The following is a 24,767-nucleotide window of genomic DNA, read 5'->3' on the forward strand; positions in this document are numbered from 1 at the left end:
GGAAACTCATAACTTATCAATTCTGTACTCATTCTTGATGAGGTTTAGTTTAAAGTTAAATCTCAAACCATTTTAACTGCAATAAAAAATACATGTAGATCTATACTTTAATCAAAAGTTTTCAGAGAAAAAATATTTCACATAAAGATAAAATGATTTAAAATTGATTGTCAAGATGAATTCAAGAAGATAGTCAAGTCAAATAAAGTGGACTCTTATTACCAGTGATAATGATGGTATCTAGTAAACTCGTTGACATGTCAACAATTGCCATTTCAGAAAGAATATTTAGCGTACCCTACAATTCATTTTCATAAGCTAATATCATATGCAATGAAACTCCCTTTTCTGTCATGATATAGGCTATTTGCATAGTAGTATACAGTATACAGTTCTATGAATAGCCTAAAGAGCTCTCCCCTCCCCTCCCCTCAAACATTTTTTTCACTTTATTTAGGCCTATTTTTATACTTTTAGTCTTTTTAGTCAACACTCAGACTCAATAAAATGCCAATGCGAATGTACACGAGTTCCAGGACACGCCTTTGTTTTAAATAACCACAATTAATTCCTATTTAGACATGAAAGTTATTATTTAGAGGTGATGTCTTATCTTAATTCCACAAACCTTGATTTTTTACAGAAAACTAGCGTCGTCCGTAGCCATTGGAAATGAATGGTTATTGATAACAGTTCGTACTCACGTGTTTAACAAATTCGTAACCAAGCTTCTCTTTTAATGTGACCAATAATGAATAGATTTAGAATTATAAAAACTACACAGAAAAATATTTGGAATGTGCTATGAAATTTTTCAATAAATTGATTGAATAAACTAGACCATCATGTCGACTTGTCTTTTAAGTCAGGTCGATTTGTATTTTTAATTGAAGTCGATTTGACTTCTCACTTTTTATCATTTTCTATCGCGAGAAGTTGAGACATCGTGGTGTGGAAATTCTCCAGCCAGCGACTGTTCCACATCCGTGAATACTTATCAGAAATTGCGACTGCGAGGTCTATGACCTCGTGGATTTTCCCTAATCACAGTCTGATTACAGTTCAAAGTCGTATCATGGTAATTCTCACACTTTCTTGATTACATTACAGATGTGAGTAATATTTTAAGGGGTTGTCTCGATGATCATGCTGATGATGCCTTTTGCTTTGAGAGAACGTGGTTTGTTTTGATCGGATTTGCCACGTGCTTGCCCGAGGGATAGGTATATTTTGTAAATATACGGATATGGCATGGCCCATCCCACGTGTTTTCAGAGTTGAAATTGTTCTTTAATCCATCATACGCATATTCACTGTATGTGTGTAAGAAATTTTTGTTTTAGCTTGGTTTGATGATATAAGTGTCTGTGTGCTGCCATTATGGCAGTGCCATGCCTCATTAATATTATGTCATGATGTTGATACACTTTTTGAAATTATACTAACAACCATTCCATTGGCATTGACTGGAATAAGTGAAATAAGTCAGGGATAGTTTTTTTTTTTTAGATTTGGAGAGTTTCAGGCTAACCGTCTCTCACTATCCAGAATATTTGATTGTTTCATTCAATTTTGATAAAAAATTTCATTTAATAAATGCTCAATAAATGTTGAACTGGTTTTAGAATTAGATTTTAAATAATTTGAATTTGTAGTACCGGTAGTCGGTACTTAAGTTTACTAGTTCTAAAATAGCTAGATCACATCCACTTTTGATCACTTTTGATGTAAGATAACAAACATTGATTCTTATGATAGTCTTAATCAGACTACAAGTACAGTTTAGATGCATGGTTTGAGAAAATATTGCTTTTGATAAGTTTTTGTTGTATCAGTCAGAATTTAATGTACTGTTCTGTGTAATTAGAGATAGTTTAGGTTAGCTGTTTAAAATTATGCTCAATTGTTATTTCATATTTTAAATATTTACTGTATTGATTGTGGTATTGATATGGTCACAACTGTTTCATACTAGTTAATACCAAATGGTACACTTAAAATAATAATAATGTTATTATTGACATATAAATCTATGAAGATAAGATGAATGTGACCAAGGACAAAACATGACATATTTTTAGAAGTTAATTATTCTCATGACCATGAGAGGCTTTGTATGATATATTGGTTGAATGCATATTGAGTATATGAGGAATTAATAAGTTTTAGATTAAACATTGAATTTCATGAATGCATCATGCATGATTTCACAAGGTATATATTTTATTGAGCTCAAGATACAGAATAAACATACATTGACGTTCTTTCAATATCAGTCTTAGTAACTATATACAGTTACGATTTAAATATGTTTTATTTTACAGATGGAAGGCAATATGAATCTTATTGATGATATAACTTTGTTTTCACAACAAGAAATTGACAGCATGGATTTCTCTAATATTATGGATGTTGATGATTCAGATGCTAGTTTACTTACAGCAGAAGGTAGGTTTATCAGCATATTTTATTGATTATCATTAATTTTATAGTTACTCTCAAATAACTGAGTAATTTTATTCTTAGAGAAAATATTGTTTTTAAATTGATATAACAGCCAATAGTTAAAATATTTGGCAACATATTGCAATATTAGATACATAGATCTTTAACACAAATATGTTATGCAACTCACTAACTTATAAAAAAGGACAGTGCAGAATTTTTTTTTTATTCAGGTTCTTTAAATTCTGTTGAAAAGCAGCATGAAACCCTCGTGTGAAAATAGTATATTGGGTGAAAAATCTATGAAATTGATATTTTTACCAGAAATTTTAAGATCATGTGATGGTGGCTTTTGACTCTGTCCTGTCCCACATTGTGCAGTATTTAACAATGCTGACAATGTAGCCTCTAGCAAATGTAGGTCAATAGACACAAAATTTGGTAGTATTGTAAAACAACTTTTAATCCTTGTTTCAGGAATAGAAGCCGAGAGTTTAAATAGTTTATTAGAACAATTTGAAGGTATTTATTCTTTATGATTACAATTCGTTATATTTCATCAACTGATTTGATCTTATACAGACACATCCTTATAATGGAACAACAGTCACTGGTTAAGGTTTCATCATCATGGACATAATTAATTTGATATTAGTTTATTGATAAGCTGTGACAGAAAAATGTAGCATTTGTTTGATTGACAGACTATCTCTAAAGATATTGAGCCATGCTCTTTTTTTGACAAGTTAGATTATTCTCTAATTCACTATTTTCATATGTTTTATCTCTTTTTCAGCAACTGAATCAACTGACACTGATAGTATGTTGGAGTCTGTTGAAACGAAGTAAGTTTTCTTTACAAATTTTATTAAAAACCTCAATGGATAAAACTACTTCAACCTGTCAAAGTGGTATTAGTACTAGTAGTGTTGACCGGATAGCCTGTTCTATCCTGTATTTGATTTTTTATTGGCTCATGCAGGTGCTGAAAAGTAGGATATAAAACTCATTTTCAGTTTTTTTCCAATGTCTCCCAAGTTGACACACTTACTGCCATGTTAAGCAGCCCAATAGTTCGAATAGCAAGACTTAGGTTTAGAGACAGAAAAATGAATTTATTATGGGAGAGACTTATTTTATCTCTAAATAACTAAATTCAACTATTGGTACTATATTCAACTATGTATTACAGTGACCTTGTAGATATTAATTTATATTATGTCAGCTAGATGTTTACCATATACACTAGATTAAAGTTTCCTCTCCTCTTATCTAACCACTGATAACTGTTGACAGTAAAGGAAATTAACTTACACTTGGGGAATTTCCATCAGTATAAAGTAGAAGAAATATTTCTTCCTATATTGTTCATTGTTTGAAAAGTATCTTATTGAAGTAGCAATAGTACATACACCACATAGCTCTTCTTGCTATTGTATGGTCTTGTGTGATATCCCCAAAGGTAATAGCAATTATTGTTATTTCAATTGCATCACTTGGTAACTTCAGATATCTAGACCCAGTGCTAAATAATTCTCAGAATGAAAATCTGATGTCAAATTTACTTACTTTTTGAAAAAAATTTTCGAACCAGTTGAAGTGATTATTATCTTAACTCACTAAATCAACAACTGTGACAGGTTTCACATCTACAAGCTGTCTTCATTAGCCCACATGATGCAGAAAAGTAGGACATAAAACTCCATTCATTTCATTTCTACATCTTCACAATTATCAAGGTTTGTTCTTGACAACAATAGCCACTTCTCTAAGTTCTTGTAACATAGAAGTTTTGAAATGAATTGATTTGATTGGATTGTACGCAAGTGAATACAGCCAATCAGAGCATGTAAATAATAACCTATGTTTGCAGTCTTTCTGTCAAGGGCTCCGATTAGCTGTTTTCACATACGATCCAATCAAATTGCTGCAGTCCATGATACAAGAACAGTGGCTATTTATCAAGGTATATGACAAAATTTGTAATACCTTGTGTATTGTGTATGGTGTTGCTATTGAGGTAGGGCATGCTTGCTCTTCCATAAAACTTGCCACTTTATGGAATGTGGTTGACTAGGCATCCCTTTACAGAGTACATATAGCCAATAATGATTAGTTCAGTACATCAAGTACAACCAAAAGTTATCTTGTTCTTTGACCTGACCTGATCAAAGCCTATAAATTAATAGCCCTGACCTACATTTAAAATAACTCTATTAACTCAGGCAATGACCTACTTTTTTTTTTTTGTAAAATTTCATCAACTGTTTCTATCTAATGTCATTATCTAATTAATGGACTGGTGAGTTAGACTATCTTATGTATGGCAATATCAGATGTCATGCACAATTAAATACTATATTATATTAACACCATTTAGTACATTATAACAAGGACCTATATTTTATTATTTCAGAATTGATCTAGATATGAAAGAGTATAATTATGATCTTGATAGTATACAAAATAACTCAGGTGAGTCAAAAAAATGTCTTAAAATATTCTTAACAATATAGTTCTGCAAAGTATTAAATATTCTATACTATTTTACCATATTTATATCTGTTTCTATGGTTTATAACATGATAAAATAAGATTGTAATTGTACTATTATTGCACAGGGTTTTGAAAAAAGTTAAGCCCCTAATATTTTTAGATATCTTGGAATTGCCATCAACCAGGACTGACTGGCTATTTATATCTAAACCTTGAAGAACAAATACATCAATCAGTCAACCTGGTTAATAAAACTGAAATTATCAGTCATCAGTGAGATTTCAAACCCGTTATATAACAATTAGTGGTAGGGTCATCTGGTATTGGCGTCTATTAATTCATTTCATCAATGTAGCTTTTATTTTTGGAAAATTGCATTTTATTTATTGCTTTTTATTTTTTTTCATTTGAACTGTACTTGTCGACCTGTATCATTTGTCACATTGTCATACATGATAGCATTATATGAAGATTACTTATTATCAATAAACAAATACACTTTACTCCTCCTTGAGTACATAGTTTGTATTGAAGTTAAATTACTATTTAAATTGATAGACATGGATGTACATACTCTAAGGCTTTAATGTTTGTTCAAAGATGCATGTTCACTATTGATAAATAGTACATAGTATTTTGTTATTGTGTATGGTAAGTGAAGACAGCGGAAATCAAGTAGATTGAGCAAGCTATATAATATAACAAGCTTGTTCTGAGGGGAAATTGTCATCTACATAGGCCTACTTATTTATTTACTATTAGCATTGATTTTGATAATGATTAGCCTTAAAGGATAGCTGAAATTTGGGCTCTTTCAGTCAGTAAAACAAATTTATGGATGACTATATCCATTTTACAGTATCTATAAATTAGTTCCTAGCATCTCCTTTAGACACAGGACTTGTATATGGTAGCGTTGCATGCAAGTACGCACTACATATTGCTAGAATCATCAATTTTTTCTATTTTATTTTCCAGGTACCTCATCTCCTGTTATAACTACTGAAGTCTTGGACAAGATTCGATCAAAAAACACTAATAAGAGAACTGCCATAATGTTACCAATAGGTACACCTACAACCAGAAAAGACAAAGTTCTAAGTGATGGTTCAAGTAAAATCCAACGATTACTAAAAAAGAAGGGTGTTGATAAAGATGATAAGAACCTGTGAGGAAGTTGACTCTCAGAGTGAAACAAATATTCAGGACATCCAATCAGATCATGACTATTGTTATAGTTCTAGTAATGATAAACCAATAACTCCTAAAAACATAAAACAACCTACTGTTTCTAGTCCAGTTACCCCTGTCAAAATTTTTGAAACCTCTGCCAAAGAAATTACAAATTCAACTAAAACACAAAATAACATCACTGAAACTTTGTCGTCTAAATCTAGAAAGACAGATAATTTGAATTTAATTGAAACTGACTTGAATAAATCGGTGGGTGAAGTATCAACTAGCTCTGAAGAAATGAGTACCAGCCTGGGAAGTCGTGATAGTGGCGTTGAGGAGGGAGAAATTTTGGATATTGACAGCCTGGCGCCACCTAAAGAATCAGTCTTCTTCCCTTGTCCTAGAAATTTAAAATCGAAACGAAGTTATCGTAAACATGAAGAACCTATTATTTCTGATGAAAGTAAATATTATGATAAAATCCCTGCCTATTTTACAACTTTGTCGCTACCTCAGAAACCCCCGAAACGTGAAGTGAATACAGGTGGCATTAGTGTAGCAGATTATATTACCCGTGATCGATCTCCAACACGAGACTCTGACAGTATGTACAGTAAATTACCAGATTATTATAGTTGTTTTACGAACAGTACAAAATATGACGGACAGGAGGAAAATGAGATTGAAATAAAAATCGAACCAGTGGAGGAAATTGACAATAATGGAAGGCCCTCTCGTAGAACGTCCAGATCACTTAGTTCTTCCTCATCCTCATCCTCTTGTGGTAGTTCTTGTAGTTCCTGTTCTAGATCATCAAGAGGACGTTCCTATGATAGATTTAAAAGATCAGAAAGAATAAAAAGGAGGAATTCCTACTCTTCAACATCGTTATCCTCCAGTAGATCAAGGTAATTTAAAATTCCTGTACTCTTTTGTATGTAGGTTTGGTCTGAGATGTTATAGTTTGGATAGGGCAATAAATTAAGCCTCTGTGAGCTACAGTTTGAAATAAAAAACAAAATTTGCCTTTGAACATAATGGCTCATACCATTTCAGAACAAACATGCTGCTGTTATGCATGCAGTTAGAAAAAATTTCAAAGTGTCTTCATTTTTGCAACAAATCGCTTTGTTGTAAAATTTAAATCTCGTCTAAACAAAACGTTTCATGAAAATAGTTTAGAGAAAGTCCATATCCCATTGACATTGGATTCTATCTGTCAGTTTCTGTTACATTTGTGTCAAGGGGGACCACTGCTGACAGAATATATTAAATAGAAAACTTCTTCTCTTCAGGTCCAGATCTAGTTCCAGTCACTCAAGTTCCTATTCTCACAACAGATCTCGTTCACGTTCTAGATCTTATTCTGGAGATAGAAAGAGATCTAAACGTACCGTACCTAGACGATACAGATCTAGACAAAGGTCAACGTCAATATCAAGAAGTAGACCATCTTATAGATCCCGCTCTAGACGGAGGTCTAGACATCGTAGTAGAAGGTAAGTGAAATTTAGTATGCTAGTGGCTACTTGCCAAGTACATCTCGTGGTTCAAAATAAAAAAATTGAGACAAATACATGGACATGTTTTGGTAGTGACTTGATAAACAACTTTGACATGCACAATGGTTTACTCTTATCCTCTGTCTTCTTATTTTATGTTCTAGAGTATCTATAGATACAATGTATTGGGTATATAGAATGAATAGATTTCTCATCTATTTTAAAAAATTTATAGTAAAATCATGCACCCAGTTCCTCTACAATTGAACATCAGAATTTAAATCTGTAAAGTGCCATGTACAGCCAAAATTTTCTATATTCCAATTTATTAAATATTAAACTAAGTCTCAAAACCCACAAACATGAAATTTTGTCTGACTCTGACTTGTTCTTTTTTTCAGATCTTATTCAAGATCTCCATCAAGAAGCAGAAGTCTTGAAAGGAGAAGAGCTGAAAAAAAGAAATTTAAAGAAGAGGAGAAACAAAGACAAATTGTAAGTTTTTAGTTAAGCAGACTTGTGATCTCATGAGAGAATAATATTCCATTCAATCAGAAAACCTTTCCAATTCTCCAACGTCTAGGAGTAGTTATCTCCCTTGCAATATTCTGTCAACAGTGAAAATATTCTTTGCATATTAGCACTGTCTTAAAAAACCATTTCACCCCAACTTTCCTACTAACATAGGTTTCCTTGCTTAGTGTTGCATCATACTTTCAATTTGAAATACTAGGAAATCTACTTCTATGGCATTGACTTCTATTTCATCTAAACCATTAACATTACAGAAAGAGAGAAGAATAGTATATGTAGGAAGAATACCAACTGATTTTACTAAAAGTGATCTACGCAAGAGATTTGATAGGTTTGGTGAAATTACCAATGTTAGTACACACTTTAGAGAATATGGGTAAGCCTAAGTTTTTTGTAGCAGGAATCTATTGATACTTCAATATTGTTAAAGTTAAAGCACTCAAAAGCTAACTGAAGCTTACACATACTTCGTCTGATTATCTTATAAAGGACTGATTATTGTTATTATATCCAAAACAGTTGTAGATGAGATTTTGTCAGGACATGCAGTCTATAGTGGTTTTAGACTAGAGAATACTTGATAATTTCTATTTTATTTATGGTATATTTTTGTAGGGATAATTATGGTTTTGTTACATTTGCTTATACTTGTGACGCCTTTGCTGCTATTGAAAGTAAGTCAAACAGTTCTTGTCACGTCCAAGAATATGGCCTCAATTGAATTCAAGAAATTCATAATGGATTGGATGCTCATTTGCTATTTAGTCTCCTTATTTTTTAGTTCGTTGCGAGTATTGTTTCCTCTTGTCAGTGATACAGTTTGATTCAGGAAATATCAATGGGAAAAATATTGATAAGAGGGACTAACAACTAAAACTGAGCATCTGTTCGTCATAGATACTGACAAAATTATGGTATTAGATGACTCTACAGTTAAAATTACAAAAACTACATAGTATTTACCTGTATTGAGACGTTAACAAGATATATGGATATACTATTTCTGATATGTGACATTTGATAAATTACCTGTAATTATCATAAGAATTGGGTTATTATTACAGAGGGAAATGCTGTGCCTGGTGAAATGAAGTTTGATTTATGTTTTGGTGGCAGAAGACAATTTTGTGATACAGAATATGCTGATCTTGGTAAGAATCTTACTTATTCCTATCTGAAGTTTAGGATATTTGGAAATGGACAAGAAGTGGGTTGCTGTATAGTGCTGGAAAAATTTCATTTATTTCACACTACAGGGTATTTCTTGTCTTGATTAGCCTAATCCATAAAAGTAGGGTGTAAAACTCAATTTCATTTCAATACCTTATTGCTATCCAGATAGATTTTAACTAATTTTCTTATGTCAGTCATTCAAATGAGATAGAAAGGTATCTAAATAGTGATTTGAATAGCACAAAACAATTATATATGCTGCAGAGTGCTTAATGATCTCTTCATAAATATTTGAATATTAATATATATTTACAGATGGTAATAATGATGAAGAAGACATGTTTCAACCAATAGTAAAGCCAAAAGCACCAGTCTCAGATTTTGATGAACTGTTACGCCAAGCTCAGCAGAAAATAAAAAGATAGCCTTTGGATAAATTCAAATTTAAAATTTGTATAAAGATAACTAGGTAATCATATTGTACCTTGATCATACCCAACATGTGTCTTAATTTATCTGTTATACTTTTTGGTTGACGAAAACAACCAATTTAAGGATACTCCTAACTTTTTGGCAGATATTTAGATAAAATACTACTGAAAATGGCCTGTAATATTATACCTTTAATGCCAAAGCCACAAGTATGAGAAGACTGTAACAGACAATAGTTAGCTCATATAACAGTCCACATTTGTTAAAGTTAACACATTATTTCTATATCCTGACTCTAGTAAGAAGGTCAACACATACTGAATAATAACTCCTGGTTCTAAGATGCTTTATTTCTATATACTGACAGTAGTAAATCGTTGACTCCCAGTATATGATGGTCACCTGACTATATAGTCTCCTGTGTTCTACACCCTAGTGTAAGATGTTAATGGAAACACCTATTAAGTTTAACTTTTCGGGTTCTATTGACTCTTAAGAGCGTGAAATACACATTTATTGCTACTATGATTTATGAATATTGTAATATGTTTCTGACAAAAAGGTTTGTGGTCAGTGATCTCTATTAATTTGCACTGATTTTAATAATAAACTAATGTTTGTATATCTAGGTTTATTTCTCTGGCTATATTTTATTATACCTTACAGTGTAAAGAAACCTTTATTCAATGGTTGGTTGTCAAACTTACTAAGTACGCACATATTAAACCTGTATATTATTTTGTTATATTGAAGTTGAGTGATACTGGTGTGTTTGAGATTTATTATTCAACTAAACTTTTTCTAAATGATGTCTATTTTTGTGTCTGAGATTTGCATTTGATGAATGATGACATGAGTGTGCCAATTTATGTCAACATTGTCATAATATCCTTGGAGAATTGTCTTATCAAGTTTGTAGGAACTATGATCATGTTAAAACATTTAAGTCACCATTTAAACCAAACAGATTTAATTAAGCATCCATCTTTGTTTTCTTAGGCTTCTGCCCCAAAATGTTTCATGGTTTTGAGCAAATCTTAATTTAAATCAGCTCAAAATAAGGATATTTCACTATAATTTGAATTTAAGAAAATATTGATGACTTGTATTTTCATGGATTAGCCTCTTTAAAAGTATTTTGTAATGAATAATAGTTTCATGGGATTTTTTCAAAGGTATATTTGACACATTTTAATTTATTTTACATTATAAAAGCTTAAGATTGATGTTATTGTATGTAGTTAAAATTGATTGATCTAATTTTTCTTTTATTGTGTGCTTCATACTCAGTGCTTCTTTCTAATTTGTTCCTTTTTTTTTTCAAATTGAAATCCATAATTAGTGCTGTCATAAGAATTTAATTGAATTTCCTTTTCTTCAATTTTTTCTTTAATTTGTCTCAAAATCTTTGTCTACTGTAAAATGAATAGAATATTATAAAGATATTATGATCTTACTGTTTGTAAAAAATCAACTTTCTTTTAAGTTATTTTACTCTACAATTTTATTGCTGAGAGAACTACAAATTTAGATACTAGTTCTTGTGATGCTTTTGAAACCTTCTTTGGATAAACTTTACAGAACTAAACTGGATTCTGTTAAGTTTTTAAGGCAGATATCTATACAGGACTGTCTCTTTAATAAGATCTATTTTGTATTTAATAAAATGTTTTCACTTGAGGAAGATTTAATTACTAGTAAAGTGCAAAAAAAATGAAAACTATTTTCGTAATCTTACATTTAATTTGAAGACATTAAATGATATAAAAAAAAAAGTCATGTGTAAAGCCATCAATTTCCATTTTTGAAAGAATATTTTTTTCTATTATCTATATTTCTATTTCTGAATGTGTTTAATTTGAATGTTTGTGGCAAATAGCCATTTTGAATGATACTGGTTTATAGTAACCTTTTGTTATTAAATTTGTTATGAAAAATTTGTTTACTTTCTTTTCCCTTAAGAATGTCCTTCTTCAACTTGAAGCTTGTGAATCAAAGTCCATCTCCAAAACCCATATTGAATTCAAGATCCATAATGTTGCAAAGCAATGTGCTCATTCCTCTGAAAAACTTGATACCACCATGGGGCATAGTTTGTCAACTTGGCCTACCTGTTAGAGTCCACTTAGCTAATGTTGATTTGGTATATTTTATTACACCCCATGAAGCTGATGAATCTGCACTAGACATCACTGGACTTAACAGCTTAACAGCTGTTGAAGTCCAAAGACTAATTAATTAAAACTTGATAATAATTGGCAGCAAAGATTGCACCTATGAAACTGAGCTGTTACAGCTCATATCACTATGCTTCTTGGTATGTCAACTCGGCATTTGAAGAGAGTACTTGTAGCTTATGACACATATTTTGGGGCAAAAAAGTACATTTTGAAATTTTTTAAGTGACCTTAGCAACCACCAGTTAGAGAATTAAAATAGCTGTCAAAAATTTCGAAATTATTATTGCAAATGCCTACCAAATAATGCAAGAACTGTAAATATAATATGTATGTGCACGTATATGTATGTATGTGAGTGAAAAAAAAAATTTGGAACGTAACTCTCTTTCAACTGAGTTGAATTCAGAACTCATGATTACTCAAACTACTGTCTTTATTCGCAACCATACACAACTGGTAATAACCTATAGAAATTAATTGATACTTTTGGGACTTAGTAAAAATAGTTACATCCCACTTCACACAGAAAGAGTCAACATTCAATTTTAAAATCTTTTTATTATTTTTTTGCTTTTTCGGGCTCCCATTATATAACAGGTTGTTTAATACATAAAATACAATTCATGTACATAGTTATTATCAAATAGAAATATAACAGATTTTCTTCACAAAAACACAAAATGAATTTCATAAATACACTGATTTTCTCCATTATAATAATTTAATTTATACAGTATGACCAGGCTGAAGGCAACAAAATATTTAAATGGTTCTTCTTTGACTAGTATTTCAACTTCATAAAATTCCCTCTAATTATAATTCAATTTTTATCAATCTCTGAACAAAAATATTTAGGAAATTTCAAATTCTCAAAATTCTACATGTTGTCATATGAATGAATCATTCAAAGCAGTTTGTTTTTGCCAATTAGAATTCTCCAGCACATAAAAATATTTTGTTGACTTTAAACTGGACATTTTATTTTTGGTATCATTGGAATATCAAACATGCCAACAAATTTCAATGCATTCCATTATGAAAGTGTTAAAATGAGTTATTATTCCACAAAAATAACTAATACTCTGACTCTGTCTGTGAATGATTTAAGTGGATCAAACATCATTTTATGATTTGATTTTGGTATGAATCATAAGCATAAAAAGAGGGTGGGGGCATATTAAGTTAAAAAAGATGAAAACATATGAAAATGTACAAACAAATTTCAAATTCAACAATTATTTGCATAATTAAAATACATGAAAATTAATATGTTTTAAAAGGAATTTGGTAACAAAAATAACATTGGACAAGAGCAATAGAACACAGGCATAAAAAATAAACAAAAAATTACAAAGTATATCAATTCAGAAATAGCATACAGATAATGGTTTCTCTTCTCTATTTAAGAACTGTTAATGAGTTTAATCTAGATTTTAACTTATATCTCAAGACCAGTTCCCCTTTATTAATCAAGAAGACTACTACCTAATGCTTTTATTTAATTATAAGATAGCTTATATCTGTACTTCTCAAAAACGTTTTAGAATACAAAAATGCAATGAAGAATACTGGTATCTTAATTTCAATGAAACATGGGTTTTCTAGCTTTTCCATCTATAAACCCTGTATCAAAACACCTGCACAAATCAAAACGACTACTACTACCTACTTCTTTAATTTCTTATAAAAAGCTTATTTCTTTATAAATTTAGAATAAAAAAGATCAAAACAATGCCATTTTCAAATACATGTATATTGAATCCTGGAGATTTTCAGGAAATCAAGTAATACACAGCTAAACCTAGCTTGATTTCATTTCAATCACATGACAGTAACTGACATTTGTTAAATTATGTTCAAAATTCTGAAATGCAATTCAGTGATCATTTTTTATGCCCAATTATGACAATTTGTGACCTAACAAGTTGCTAATATCACATCATTATTACATATAAATACATCACACTGGTAATAATATACAGTATAAATTAACAACCTCATATACAGATACACTAGATCATAGAATATCAAACATAGTTGTCATACACTTACCATTGTGTTAAAATGAAATTTGAATACAACTCAATCCTAAATGCGCAGGCCGAGGTCAAATTGACTTATATTATCCTGAACTATCTTATCTAGGAGTCATGATTGGTTAATATTACCACTACATCAACCAATCAGGGTTCTTTTATTTCGGATTTCAAGTTATAAAGTTAATGCCCTATTGTTTTAATTTTCAAATTCTAAGGCAATGCAAAATTAAGTGACTAAAGAGTAGTATACCATAAAATTGTGTTCCGTTATTTAATGTGATCTCTACCCCTAAATGTCACTAAAGGATTAAAATGAAGAGAGTATTACTAACATTTTAGACTTGTTTACAGCCTCTCAACAGGGTTTTCCTCTTACACAGTGAACTTTTCTTTAATAATACCAATTTGTTATTCATTCCCATAAACAATGAAATGAAAGCTGTTTCTATTCTAGTGACATCTCGATTCATAAAGTCAATAGATGAAAGTTGGAAAACAACCTGAAAGGCTTTGTAAACATTGTTAAACATAGAATAACCAGGGTTGTTGATTTTACTGTATTTGCCAGATATGATCGACATGCCAGCTAAAAGGTCTCGTTTAACTAGGATCTGAATAACATTTCATTTTACTTTTATGTCAAGGACCAAATTCATTGCTAGTTAAAATAATGTAAGCTCGAAGTAGTTTATCAGCAAGATTACGGCTCTTGTGAAAATGAAGGAATGAATATGATGACAATTAAAGACAATATCAAACAATTGTGAAAACACTTGTAAATGCATTCTTTATAGACTGAGGATATGACACTATTTTTCTTAATATCCCTTAAAACACAGTATCTATAAGTTACCTTGTAAACAAATCTTTCTTGAAGACATTCAGATGCAAGTAAAGTCTATAGCACAGTTTCCACTGGTCAATTCTAAGACCTCTTCAGTACATATTAAGTAAATTTATAGCACAGTTAATTGTCAATGACAAGGCTTATCTCTGCCTTGTTTACTTTCATCATATATAATCCACATTCCCTCGGTTCATTATAAACATTATAAATACAGCACTTCACTTACTATTTGGCCTTGGGATATTAACAAAATATACAAACATTATCACAAAAATGCTGAGCAACATCCACTAGTCTTGCCAGCTTTATAATTGAAGGAATACATACATGCATTGAAACAAATTTATCTGTTGTCTCATCTATAAGGGACAGTTTATAAAGTGATCTCATCATGAGCCACATCCATTGATTACATACTGGGCGCATGAGGGATAATGCACGAAACCAAATAGATTGACATCATATTAAGGAATCTTAACCAACCTCAGTCTGTGTGAGTCAATACAAATTTGGAATTATATCTATTACATGAGAGTGCAAAGAGTGCAACTGTGTTAACTTGAATTCTTTAATCAAACAATTTTATAATGCTGACTGTCATTAATTTTATATATATTTCGCTACTACAAGTTTATTACATAGATTTTTTGAAAAATTTGTGTAAATATGGCACATATCATTGGTTACTACAATGTGTCAATAAGCAAGATACATTTGGAAAATTACATGGATGTATTCCTTTAAAGGCAAGTATAAATTTGAGATGTAAAGCTCTATTGCTGCATACAAAAATAATAACAAGTCATTCTTTATACATGATACAGATTGTCATCAGCATAACTTAAAAAATAAATTGTCAATTAAAAAAATAGCCCTATATACATATTATATCATCATTATAAGAGATCACATGATCAGTCACTCAATAGTTCATATCTCGTCATATTTCCTTGACATTCTTGTCACGAAACACAGCAATCTGATATTTCTCCATACATTTATAACAGCAGGGAATACAAGATAATGTACGGATGATTAAATGACATGTCTAAGGAAGGAAATTTGAACTAGCGCCAACTCATAGTTGTTTAATTCTGTACCATTTCCACTCAAACTTAGGCTAGAAATTCAAATTATTTTAAAAATATCTCTTCTTTGTCATATCCAGTTAAAATCATTAAAATTTTGTGTTCATGTTTGAGATTAAGAACAATAGAGTGAAGTAGAGTTTTAAGTACAAATCACTCAACTTGAACTAGCTAACGTTACTGTCTATCACATTTCAATACCTCCTATAAATATCTGAACATAATAATAATAATAATAGTTATATATACATGATAATCACCAATTTAATGTGTGGTTTGTAAGTTGATATGACTGTATTTTGATTTGATATTTTTGACTATGTATTTTAAAATTGGGTATTGTAGCGTTTCCTAGGATACGAATATATATGATATATCCCAGGATTATCGGTGTCAATCGGAATCTGATTTCTTGTAATTCAAATGATAATTTCCTGAAAAAAAATGAAATAAATTTCTTTCTTTAAATTATGCTGTAGAAATGTGTTTTTGAGAAATATCCAACATAAGGACAGTTTGGTTTGGAAATGAGGGTTTTATATTTTGATGTTTGAACAAAAGAAGTAATAAGCCAAGCTAAGTAAGTTACTCAATGCAAAATAACAGAGTTTTATATTGCTGCTCTACATTGGGCTCAGAAAATCTTATCAAAATTACAAAACAAAGTTGCGACTCCTCTATTTACAAATCTGATTGGGCAACATTATCACTGGATTAATATTAACCAATCACTGTTCTTCATCAAAGTATTTTTACGACTATGTGAAAGTCATGATGCTTCTGAGAATGCATAAGGCAATTAGAGTGTGATCCATTTCCTGATTTGAACACAAATCAATTCATACCAGGCCTATATCAAAGAAAAATCAACCTACCTGCAGTACTTTCCATAGTAGCTTCTTTACACTCTGATGAATTATGCTGTTTCGAACCACAATTATAGCAATTTGTCTTTTTGTTGGTTTGTGAATTATTGACACTGCTATACATGTAATTTGGATAATTCAAAAATTGCTGAACAGGATAATTATGGATCATGGTTGGTGGCATGGTGTTTAACATATCTGGCGTCAATATGGGCAGGTGGGGATGCATATGTTGGTAGGGGTGTGGCATGGAAGGAATTGGCATGAATCCATTGGAGGTGGGAAAATATCCAGCAGTAAATGGAAAAGGTTGTGGTCTAGAACCACAAGTGCTGCATGGTTGATGATTATGTATGACGGGTCCACCCGAAGTACAAGGCACTGTTGGTATTGCAGCAGGGGTGTTATTCACTGGTAATGGAGAGGGTGAATTTGACTGTTCTGGATTTTGTAAGTTAGATTCGGAAGAACTATTAACTATTGTAGGCACGTTATTTGGCGATTTTGTACCAGTGTTAACAGTCATTGGTGGTGTCGGAGTTAAAGATGTATGTGGACCTACAGCATTTGTCATTGTTGCGGTATTGGCTGGTCTGATAGGAGGTTGTCCTAATATTCCTGGTTGGGTCATATACTGTCGATTCTGGCTCTCACCTGGCATCATGGATGTGGGTATGGAGTACTCGTTACGTACTGTATGATGTTGAATGAAACATGGATAGCCAGCTTTGTCATGCATAAATACATGCTTAGGTTGGTGGTACTGAAGTGGTTTACCATGAGGAAATGGCCGTCCGTGAATATTATTCAACATGTCTGGTCGCATAGCAGACGTCATGTGGTGCGGGTTGTCAGGGAAGCCATTTTGTATTACTGTAGGATCTAGACTTGGATCAGGATAACTGCCTGGTGGTGGAGGTAACATATCACGATATTGGGGAATAAATTTACCACCGTGACCCTTTCCAGGTCGAGGTAAACTTCCAGTTGGGGTGCTCTCTTTTTCATCTCTTTGGTTTTTATCTGTAAAATAAGTAAATCCTTGAGTAACATATTGGTTAAAGAGACTTGACACTCAAAACTCACAAAACTTTCTTATTCATCTGGTTGCTGTATGTTTAACAAAAAAATCTTATCATCGAAATTCATCACAAGTATTAACTTATAATTGCGAATATTTGAAGTAAATATGAAACTGACACCAAAATGTGAAATCTTCCCTAGGCCCATTTGTAAACCATATTTATCATCAAATCAAACTTGTGAAAAAAATAAATACAATTCAAAAACAAGTCTGACCTTCGGACCCTGAACTGTTAGATGATTTGATATTATTAGATGACGGTAGATGTGGACTGGCTGGTGGACTAGAAGGTTCAGAATTACTGGGTGAACTGTCCCGTGTTGATGGTAAGGGCTGGTTGGTAGGGTAACAGTAACCTGGTGGTGGTATACAGGTTGCCCAAGGAATAGTCTGTACCATTGGTGAGACATTAGGTACCATGATATGAGGTTCTATTATACCGTTTGGTTTCTCTCTACTGTTAAATAAAAATTTGATTTCAGATTAAAATGCTGATTTAAATGTTTTTCAACATCTATCATGTCAACCAAGAACAGAATATCAAATAACAGATCTTTTGAACACGTAAAATGACGACTTCATGAGTGCAGAATTAAGCATTATTAATTTTCATCTTTTTTTCCTAAAAAGTACTTACATCCAAATAAATTCAAATTTAGTCCATGATACTAATACTTACAAATAATCATTGAGTTTTTTACGAAGTTTAATATGAGCTTGTTTTGGTAAATCTTTAAAGACTAGATCTTCATCTATCAATGATCGTAACTACAAAATACACATAGTGGAATTAAGAGTTGTGTTACGTGAAACATAACTAAAACAATTTGAACATAATATCAAGCACAAAGCACATACTTTCTGTGTTCTCAGTTTCAAGATGTTTACCAAATATGGTAAAAATAAGGAAAAGGAAACAAACACAAAATATAAGATATGTCTTGGCTTTATGCTCACATCTGAATTACATCACAGATAGAGAGAAATGGGAAACACATTGACTTAAAAGATTGTACTAGGGTAATACCCTCGATAGAATAACGAATGTAGCATAATTGTACTGCAATTACTATAGACTTCTTGGAAGAGTATATTTACAAATCTGATGAAGGGTAACGAATGCAGCATAAAGTACTTACTTCCTGAACTGTATATTTACTTAGTTGATCTGAGTATTCTTCCATCTTTAATAATTTTAATAATTGAGTAACAGATATCATATCAGGAGTTTGAGACAAGGGAGAGGAGGAAGGACTGTTCTGAGTCGAGTTGGTACACGATGATAATGGGGAATGAGAAGGAGAATCATTTTGAGCACTTAATACACCAGATCCATTTAATCTGAAATATAAATCAACCCATTTAATTACTATCAAAGTATAGTGATTTATGATGGTAAACACTGAGGCTATTAAAAAACAATTTTCCAGCTTCACTCAAGTTTTTATTAAGGACCAAAAAATGATTTCTTTAAAATTTGGGTAATAATTGAGTATATATACATCCTATCTAAAATAACATACTAGGCAGAAGAAGGTAGACTGAGAGATTGAGTTTCCTCCTCAGTGACTCATTTTAAGATTTCATCCAGTTTAAAAGTCAAGACATATCATATTTTGCATATAAAATCTATCATTGAACAGCTCAAAATATGAATAATATTTCATAGTCTTGAGATACAGCAAACAAAAATATATTAAACTCTATGAACTAAGAAAAAGAAAACCTTGAAAGTACCTGTTTGGTATGACTGTAGCAGGGGGAGGTATCTGATCATTAAATCTCTCAATATTTTGACATACAGGAAACTGAGCATTTTGAAATGTCAGACTCTTGATTTCAAATTGAGGAATTGGCATGCCAATTTGTTCTTCATCTGAAATAAAAAATCAACAAAAAATTTTAAAATCAAATAATCTAAGTTTATCATCCACATGTTCAATCTTGACATCTATATAATTTGTGTTCTGTGATTCTTTAAATATATATTGTTACAATACACGTGTAGCATCTTCACAATGTTTTTAAACCGAGTCTAAAACCTTGACTGCAAAATTGATATAACCAATCATAGCCCTTCATTAAATTTGCTTCCAAATTGTTTACAGTCTTTCTGTCATGGACCCTGCTAGCGTACAATTCAACCAAAGCACTGTATTAACATGATATAAAAAAGGTGGCTATTGCAATCAAGGTATGAGACTTAATTTGAAACAGCTTGACATCATGAAGATGAATGTATAGATAGTGATACTCAAATATTGTGTTACATTTAGAAGAGTATATTATCCATATATTTTGTCCTTGTTTAGGATAGCCTATTCTTATAAGGCCAATATAGATTTCTAAGAAGATATATTTGATATTAACTGCCATACGTACGTACCTGCTGATAAATTAGAAGGTGAAGAAGAAGGGCAATATGTTGATTTTGGTGATAAATTGACTTGAGATAACATTTTATTCATCTGATGACATCCAAAAAACTCACACACATATTCATTGTCTAAAATATTCTTTGGTAACTGACATATTTTTCTAAAAAAAAAAATATAGAGTTTAAAATTCAAGAAGATGACTTTATAGAACAGTATACTGTGAAAACATCATCATGTATAGGCTCAATTCTTGTGGATAGCTTGAGGCGGTCAATGACAGAAATTTAGCCAAATTTTATCGAGATGGCAGTTGTGTTCAACACTAATAAGTTGAGGTTGTGTTGGGATGGGTATTAATGATTATATTGGGGTATCAACTGTGATCTTAGTTCACATGGCAGATGAAGAGAAAGTGGTACTTGACACATTGTGTTACGAAGAGGACAACCCTGTGAGATAAGATACAGAAATAAAACCAACCTGATATAATTTGCAAAAAGACCTCTATCATCTTTTATAATATTTGATGCTGAAAATATCAAATAGTTATTGACAATAATAAACTATGTTCAGTTTAAACAGTTACTGATATCAGACATCTTGGGGTTCGGGGTATTTTTTTAAGTTTTAAGAGTTCTGCCTTAGCAGATAAATAACTATTTTTTTTTTCTTCAGATGAACCGTTAAATAGGGTGTATACATATTGTGTGTGTTGTTTCACAATAACAAGAATTGCTAAAAAATCATATCTTATTTTGGATATTCTTGCACCAGGAGCAAATAAGAAAGAGGGAATATCTCATACAAAAAAATTTCATGATCTAAATCTGTCAATTACTCACATTGAAGGACAGGGATTGTATTATGATTATGAAACATACTGCTCAACTGAAATAAAATAATGACATGTACATGTTTGTCAGGAAACTTTTTCTTTAAAAATACCTCTTGAGAAATACTGACTTAACTACTTTCTATCAGAATTTAAGAAGACGTTACACTCATATTCATTTCATTCAACTATTTTCTAGAATATGTCTGAATAAATCCACACCTTACAATACTTCCTTTCTGTTCATAATTGTTATAAATGTTAATATCTACTAACATAGTTCAATGTCTTTTATAATGAAAGCCTACCCTGTTGCTGAAATCATAAATTTCTTGACTTGTTTTCCAAATATCTAATATCACTCCATTGGACAATTTCACCTGAAAAACAATACAAATATAAACATCATTATTATCGAGTCCTTCAATGAAATAGAGCAAAAAAAAAAAAACAAACCATAGCAAACAATGGCAAATCTTTTGACTGAATGCAGCAGGATTTTTGACGGCATCTCTTCATCTGTAGTCACATGATCCTTGGAATGCTATTGGTAACCATTTAAGCTGGGTTAAGACAAATGATTGGGAACATTCATACATTGGCCAACAACTGAGCATCTTTAGATCAATGATGCCAGATATTCCCTGATCACTCATAATTTTGTCATAGGGCAGTCAAATATTCAATGAAAAATCATTCAGTGTATGTAGTGCTTCTGGATTAACTTAAAAATTTAATTTTATTCTTTTTCTGTAAAAAGTGCCTTAAAAAAAATCTTCTCACCTGGATGTTCAAGTCTAAGTGATCTGAATTTCTCTTGACATCTTTCAGCTCTATACCAACAATACAAACTGAAATAAACATGATACAATAAAATAGGTATAAAGTAAAACAACAAGCTATCAATCTTGATAAGAGTAATCATCAAGTATTAATCTTTATAATTAATCTAATTAGCTACAAATTAGTTAACAACTCCCTTAAGAGTAAACAAATCTGTTCAGCCCTTAAGACATAAATAGAACATAGAGCTTGATCTAACGAAATTACAAGATGTAAAATTCAGCTGTTTAACACTAGATTAATTTTGCTGTTTATTCACCGTTTTATTTCAGTACAAATTAACAGCTTTTGAAGACTCTCACTCCATTATCAATTTATTGAGTAATATTTTAACAGTTTAAATATTTCCTGTTATTTTGAACGAACCTTCATGTTGATGTATTGGTGGATGTGAGGAGCCACTACTGTGTGGACTGCATAGTTCAAGATCAAGTTCTTCTTGTTCAAGCTGAAACAGAAAAAGTCTCATAGTAAATGGGATAATATTCTGCATACACTCATCATGAGTTAGGTTATAAATGTCCAAGTCTTCTGAAACAAAATGCAAGCTTCATTGACTGTCATTAGGCTGTCTAACTAAAATTTTGGGTTACTTCCATCTATATATATTGGTATTTAAGTGAAGAAATATTAGGAACAAGCATTTTGTATCTGAAACATGTGCTTTGTGGTAACAGGACAGGAGCCACTGTGATCTAATATACAATTCTTCTTTAATTAATTAGACTGTTGAAGCAAGAATAAAATTTGATTTTACTGGTAAGCCTACCTTGTGAGAATATTCTAAAGCTCTAAGATAAAACTCTGATAACGATTGCTTCTGTTCAAAGCTAAAGGCAGGATGATTGACAGCTATAGTTAACACTGTTACCAAGTCAGTAAAAGCATTTTTCTGTTGTTCATCCAACAATTCCTTGGACAAAATTTTATTAAAACAACTTTGAAGATAATCCTGCAGCAGTTTATATAAAATATTAGCACACTTTGTGTTGGAAGAATTAAGTAATGTTAATGATATTAAAATATTAGGCAATTGCACGTTAAACTTCCCAAGCATGGACACATTATTGGCTTGAGATTCGGCTTCTCTTAGAAATATAAAATCTTTTTTACAGAGGTCCTCCAAAACTGAACCAAGAAATCTCAGTTCAAGAGGGAGGCAAAGGTGAAGTAAAGCACACATGTACTCAATTCTTTTGAAAGGACCCAATTTACTGAACCAATCACATAGCTGTCCCTTTAACACCATGGTACTACCGATTTTATTTCCAAAATATGTCTTTGACAGGAATCAGGCCAACTATCTATTTCTTCTGATCGCCATCACGATTCCAACATACGGGCACTTTGTAAGCTTATCCAATGGACAGATCAGTAACTTTCACTCACACTTCCATAGACTTGGAAGAAAATAAATCCACACCGAAATTAGTATCAAAATCAGCAATCTTTTTGTGTCTTTGGTATATTCAAGTAACGAAATGTCGTAGTTCTTTACAAAATATCACCTTTTAAAGAGATCAATATTCTAAGAAATTCAGACTGCAGTAACAAATTGGAGAATGATGCGCCACGCCACTTTTGATTTCACAATTAAAGGGGGGGAACTCTGTAGTGTTAAACTATTTAAAGATCCAAATATCATATCATACGAATTTCTAACCTGATTAAAATGCATGTTAAAAGGGACAGGTGCGCCATTCATTTTTTGACTAATCGAATCTTAGTCTCTGAAACGGGAATTTTTTAGTTAAGCCAATCAGTAATAGTGTTCACAGCTCACCGTCGAAATTTGAGACTTCAAATGGATGTTTGAATGTTAAAATGACGACTCGTCGTTTTTAGATAAACTGTGATATAGAAAAGACATATATAGAGAGTAAAATTTGTAGTTTGGGGTATTTTTAAAGGAATTATACGATTTTCTTCCATTTCTAGTAGGCCTACTTCTAAAGACTATTTACATATTTTCAACACTCAAATCAACGCCCAAAAAAATGGCGCACCTGTCCCTCTACACTGTCATGATTGAATTCTTATATGGGAACAGTCAGCATTTTCGGGGATTTATTTGGGTCTTGAATGTGCTTTAATAGTGTTAAGAAGTACTAAAACGCACGAAAATTGCATAATCCCTTCAAATATACCTCAAACTAGAAATTTCACTGTCTATTTCTGTATATATGTCTTTTCTATATACGGCATACGAGTCGAATTCTAACTTTCAAACGTGAATAATTATGGATACTTATGGAGTGGAAGGCTCAAATTTTGACGATGAGCTGTGAACACTATTTCTGATTTTGTTAGCTAAAAAAAAAACTCCTGTTTCTGAAACTAAGGTATGATTGGTGGAACGGATAGTGAAGGTGCTCCTTTATATCATGTTCTGCCCATTTTGACTCTATAGCGCCAAAAGCTGATTTATGCTTTGATTGGTTAAAAAAAAATCAAAATTTTTGTTATAGAACATAGAAAATGTTGCATGACAATTTAGTGAGATCATGAATGGTTAATGGGTCCATTATACAAAATAAAAAGGAATGGGTGAAACCAGTGAAATTTCTTGTTTAAGGTATATTTGAGGCGATTATGCGAGTTTCGTACAGTTCTGGCCTAGAACCTCTGAAGGCTTCTACATAATAAGATAAGAGTAGTCGCCATATTCATATATATGATATATTACTAAATAAGGATACTATTATCAAAAATAATGAATTGAAATGGCAAGAAATCTATCCAAATTCTATTTTCAATTGGAATGAATATATAATATAGCCAAATTAACAATACATAATCCAAAAATAGTCGAAATGCAATATAAAATTTTATTAAGAATATTGAATATTAAT

The 24,767-nt window shown here is 31.5% G+C and overlaps 2 protein-coding genes across 2 annotated transcripts; one reads left to right on the plus strand and one right to left on the minus strand.

Annotated features, from left to right (window-relative positions):
- Positions 1-8,365: 8,365 nt before the first annotated feature.
- LOTGIDRAFT_115477 (hypothetical protein) lies at positions 8,366-9,751 on the plus strand (the record flags this gene model as incomplete). The annotated part of the gene is made up of 4 exons (XM_009054146.1): positions 8,366-8,529; positions 8,769-8,827; positions 9,218-9,304; positions 9,642-9,751. The coding sequence occupies 4 exons, from the start codon at positions 8,366-8,368 to the stop codon at positions 9,749-9,751; spliced, it is 420 nt and encodes a 139-aa protein (XP_009052394.1).
- Positions 9,752-16,305: 6,554 nt separating this feature from the next.
- LOTGIDRAFT_159650 (hypothetical protein) lies at positions 16,306-23,164 on the minus strand (the record flags this gene model as incomplete). The annotated part of the gene is made up of 13 exons (XM_009054147.1): positions 16,306-16,346; positions 16,788-17,801; positions 18,078-18,319; positions 18,542-18,630; positions 19,002-19,203; positions 19,600-19,738; positions 20,249-20,400; positions 20,721-20,769; positions 21,083-21,128; positions 21,381-21,452; positions 21,856-21,923; positions 22,282-22,363; positions 22,685-23,164. 13 exons carry the CDS (start codon positions 23,162-23,164, stop codon positions 16,306-16,308), a joined length of 2,676 nt encoding a protein of 891 aa, XP_009052395.1.
- Positions 23,165-24,767: the final 1,603 nt, after the last annotated feature.

This window comes from Lottia gigantea (assembly GCF_000327385.1).
Source record: "Lottia gigantea unplaced genomic scaffold LOTGIsca_21, whole genome shotgun sequence".
In the NCBI taxonomy this organism is placed as follows: domain Eukaryota; kingdom Metazoa; phylum Mollusca; class Gastropoda; family Lottiidae; genus Lottia; species Lottia gigantea.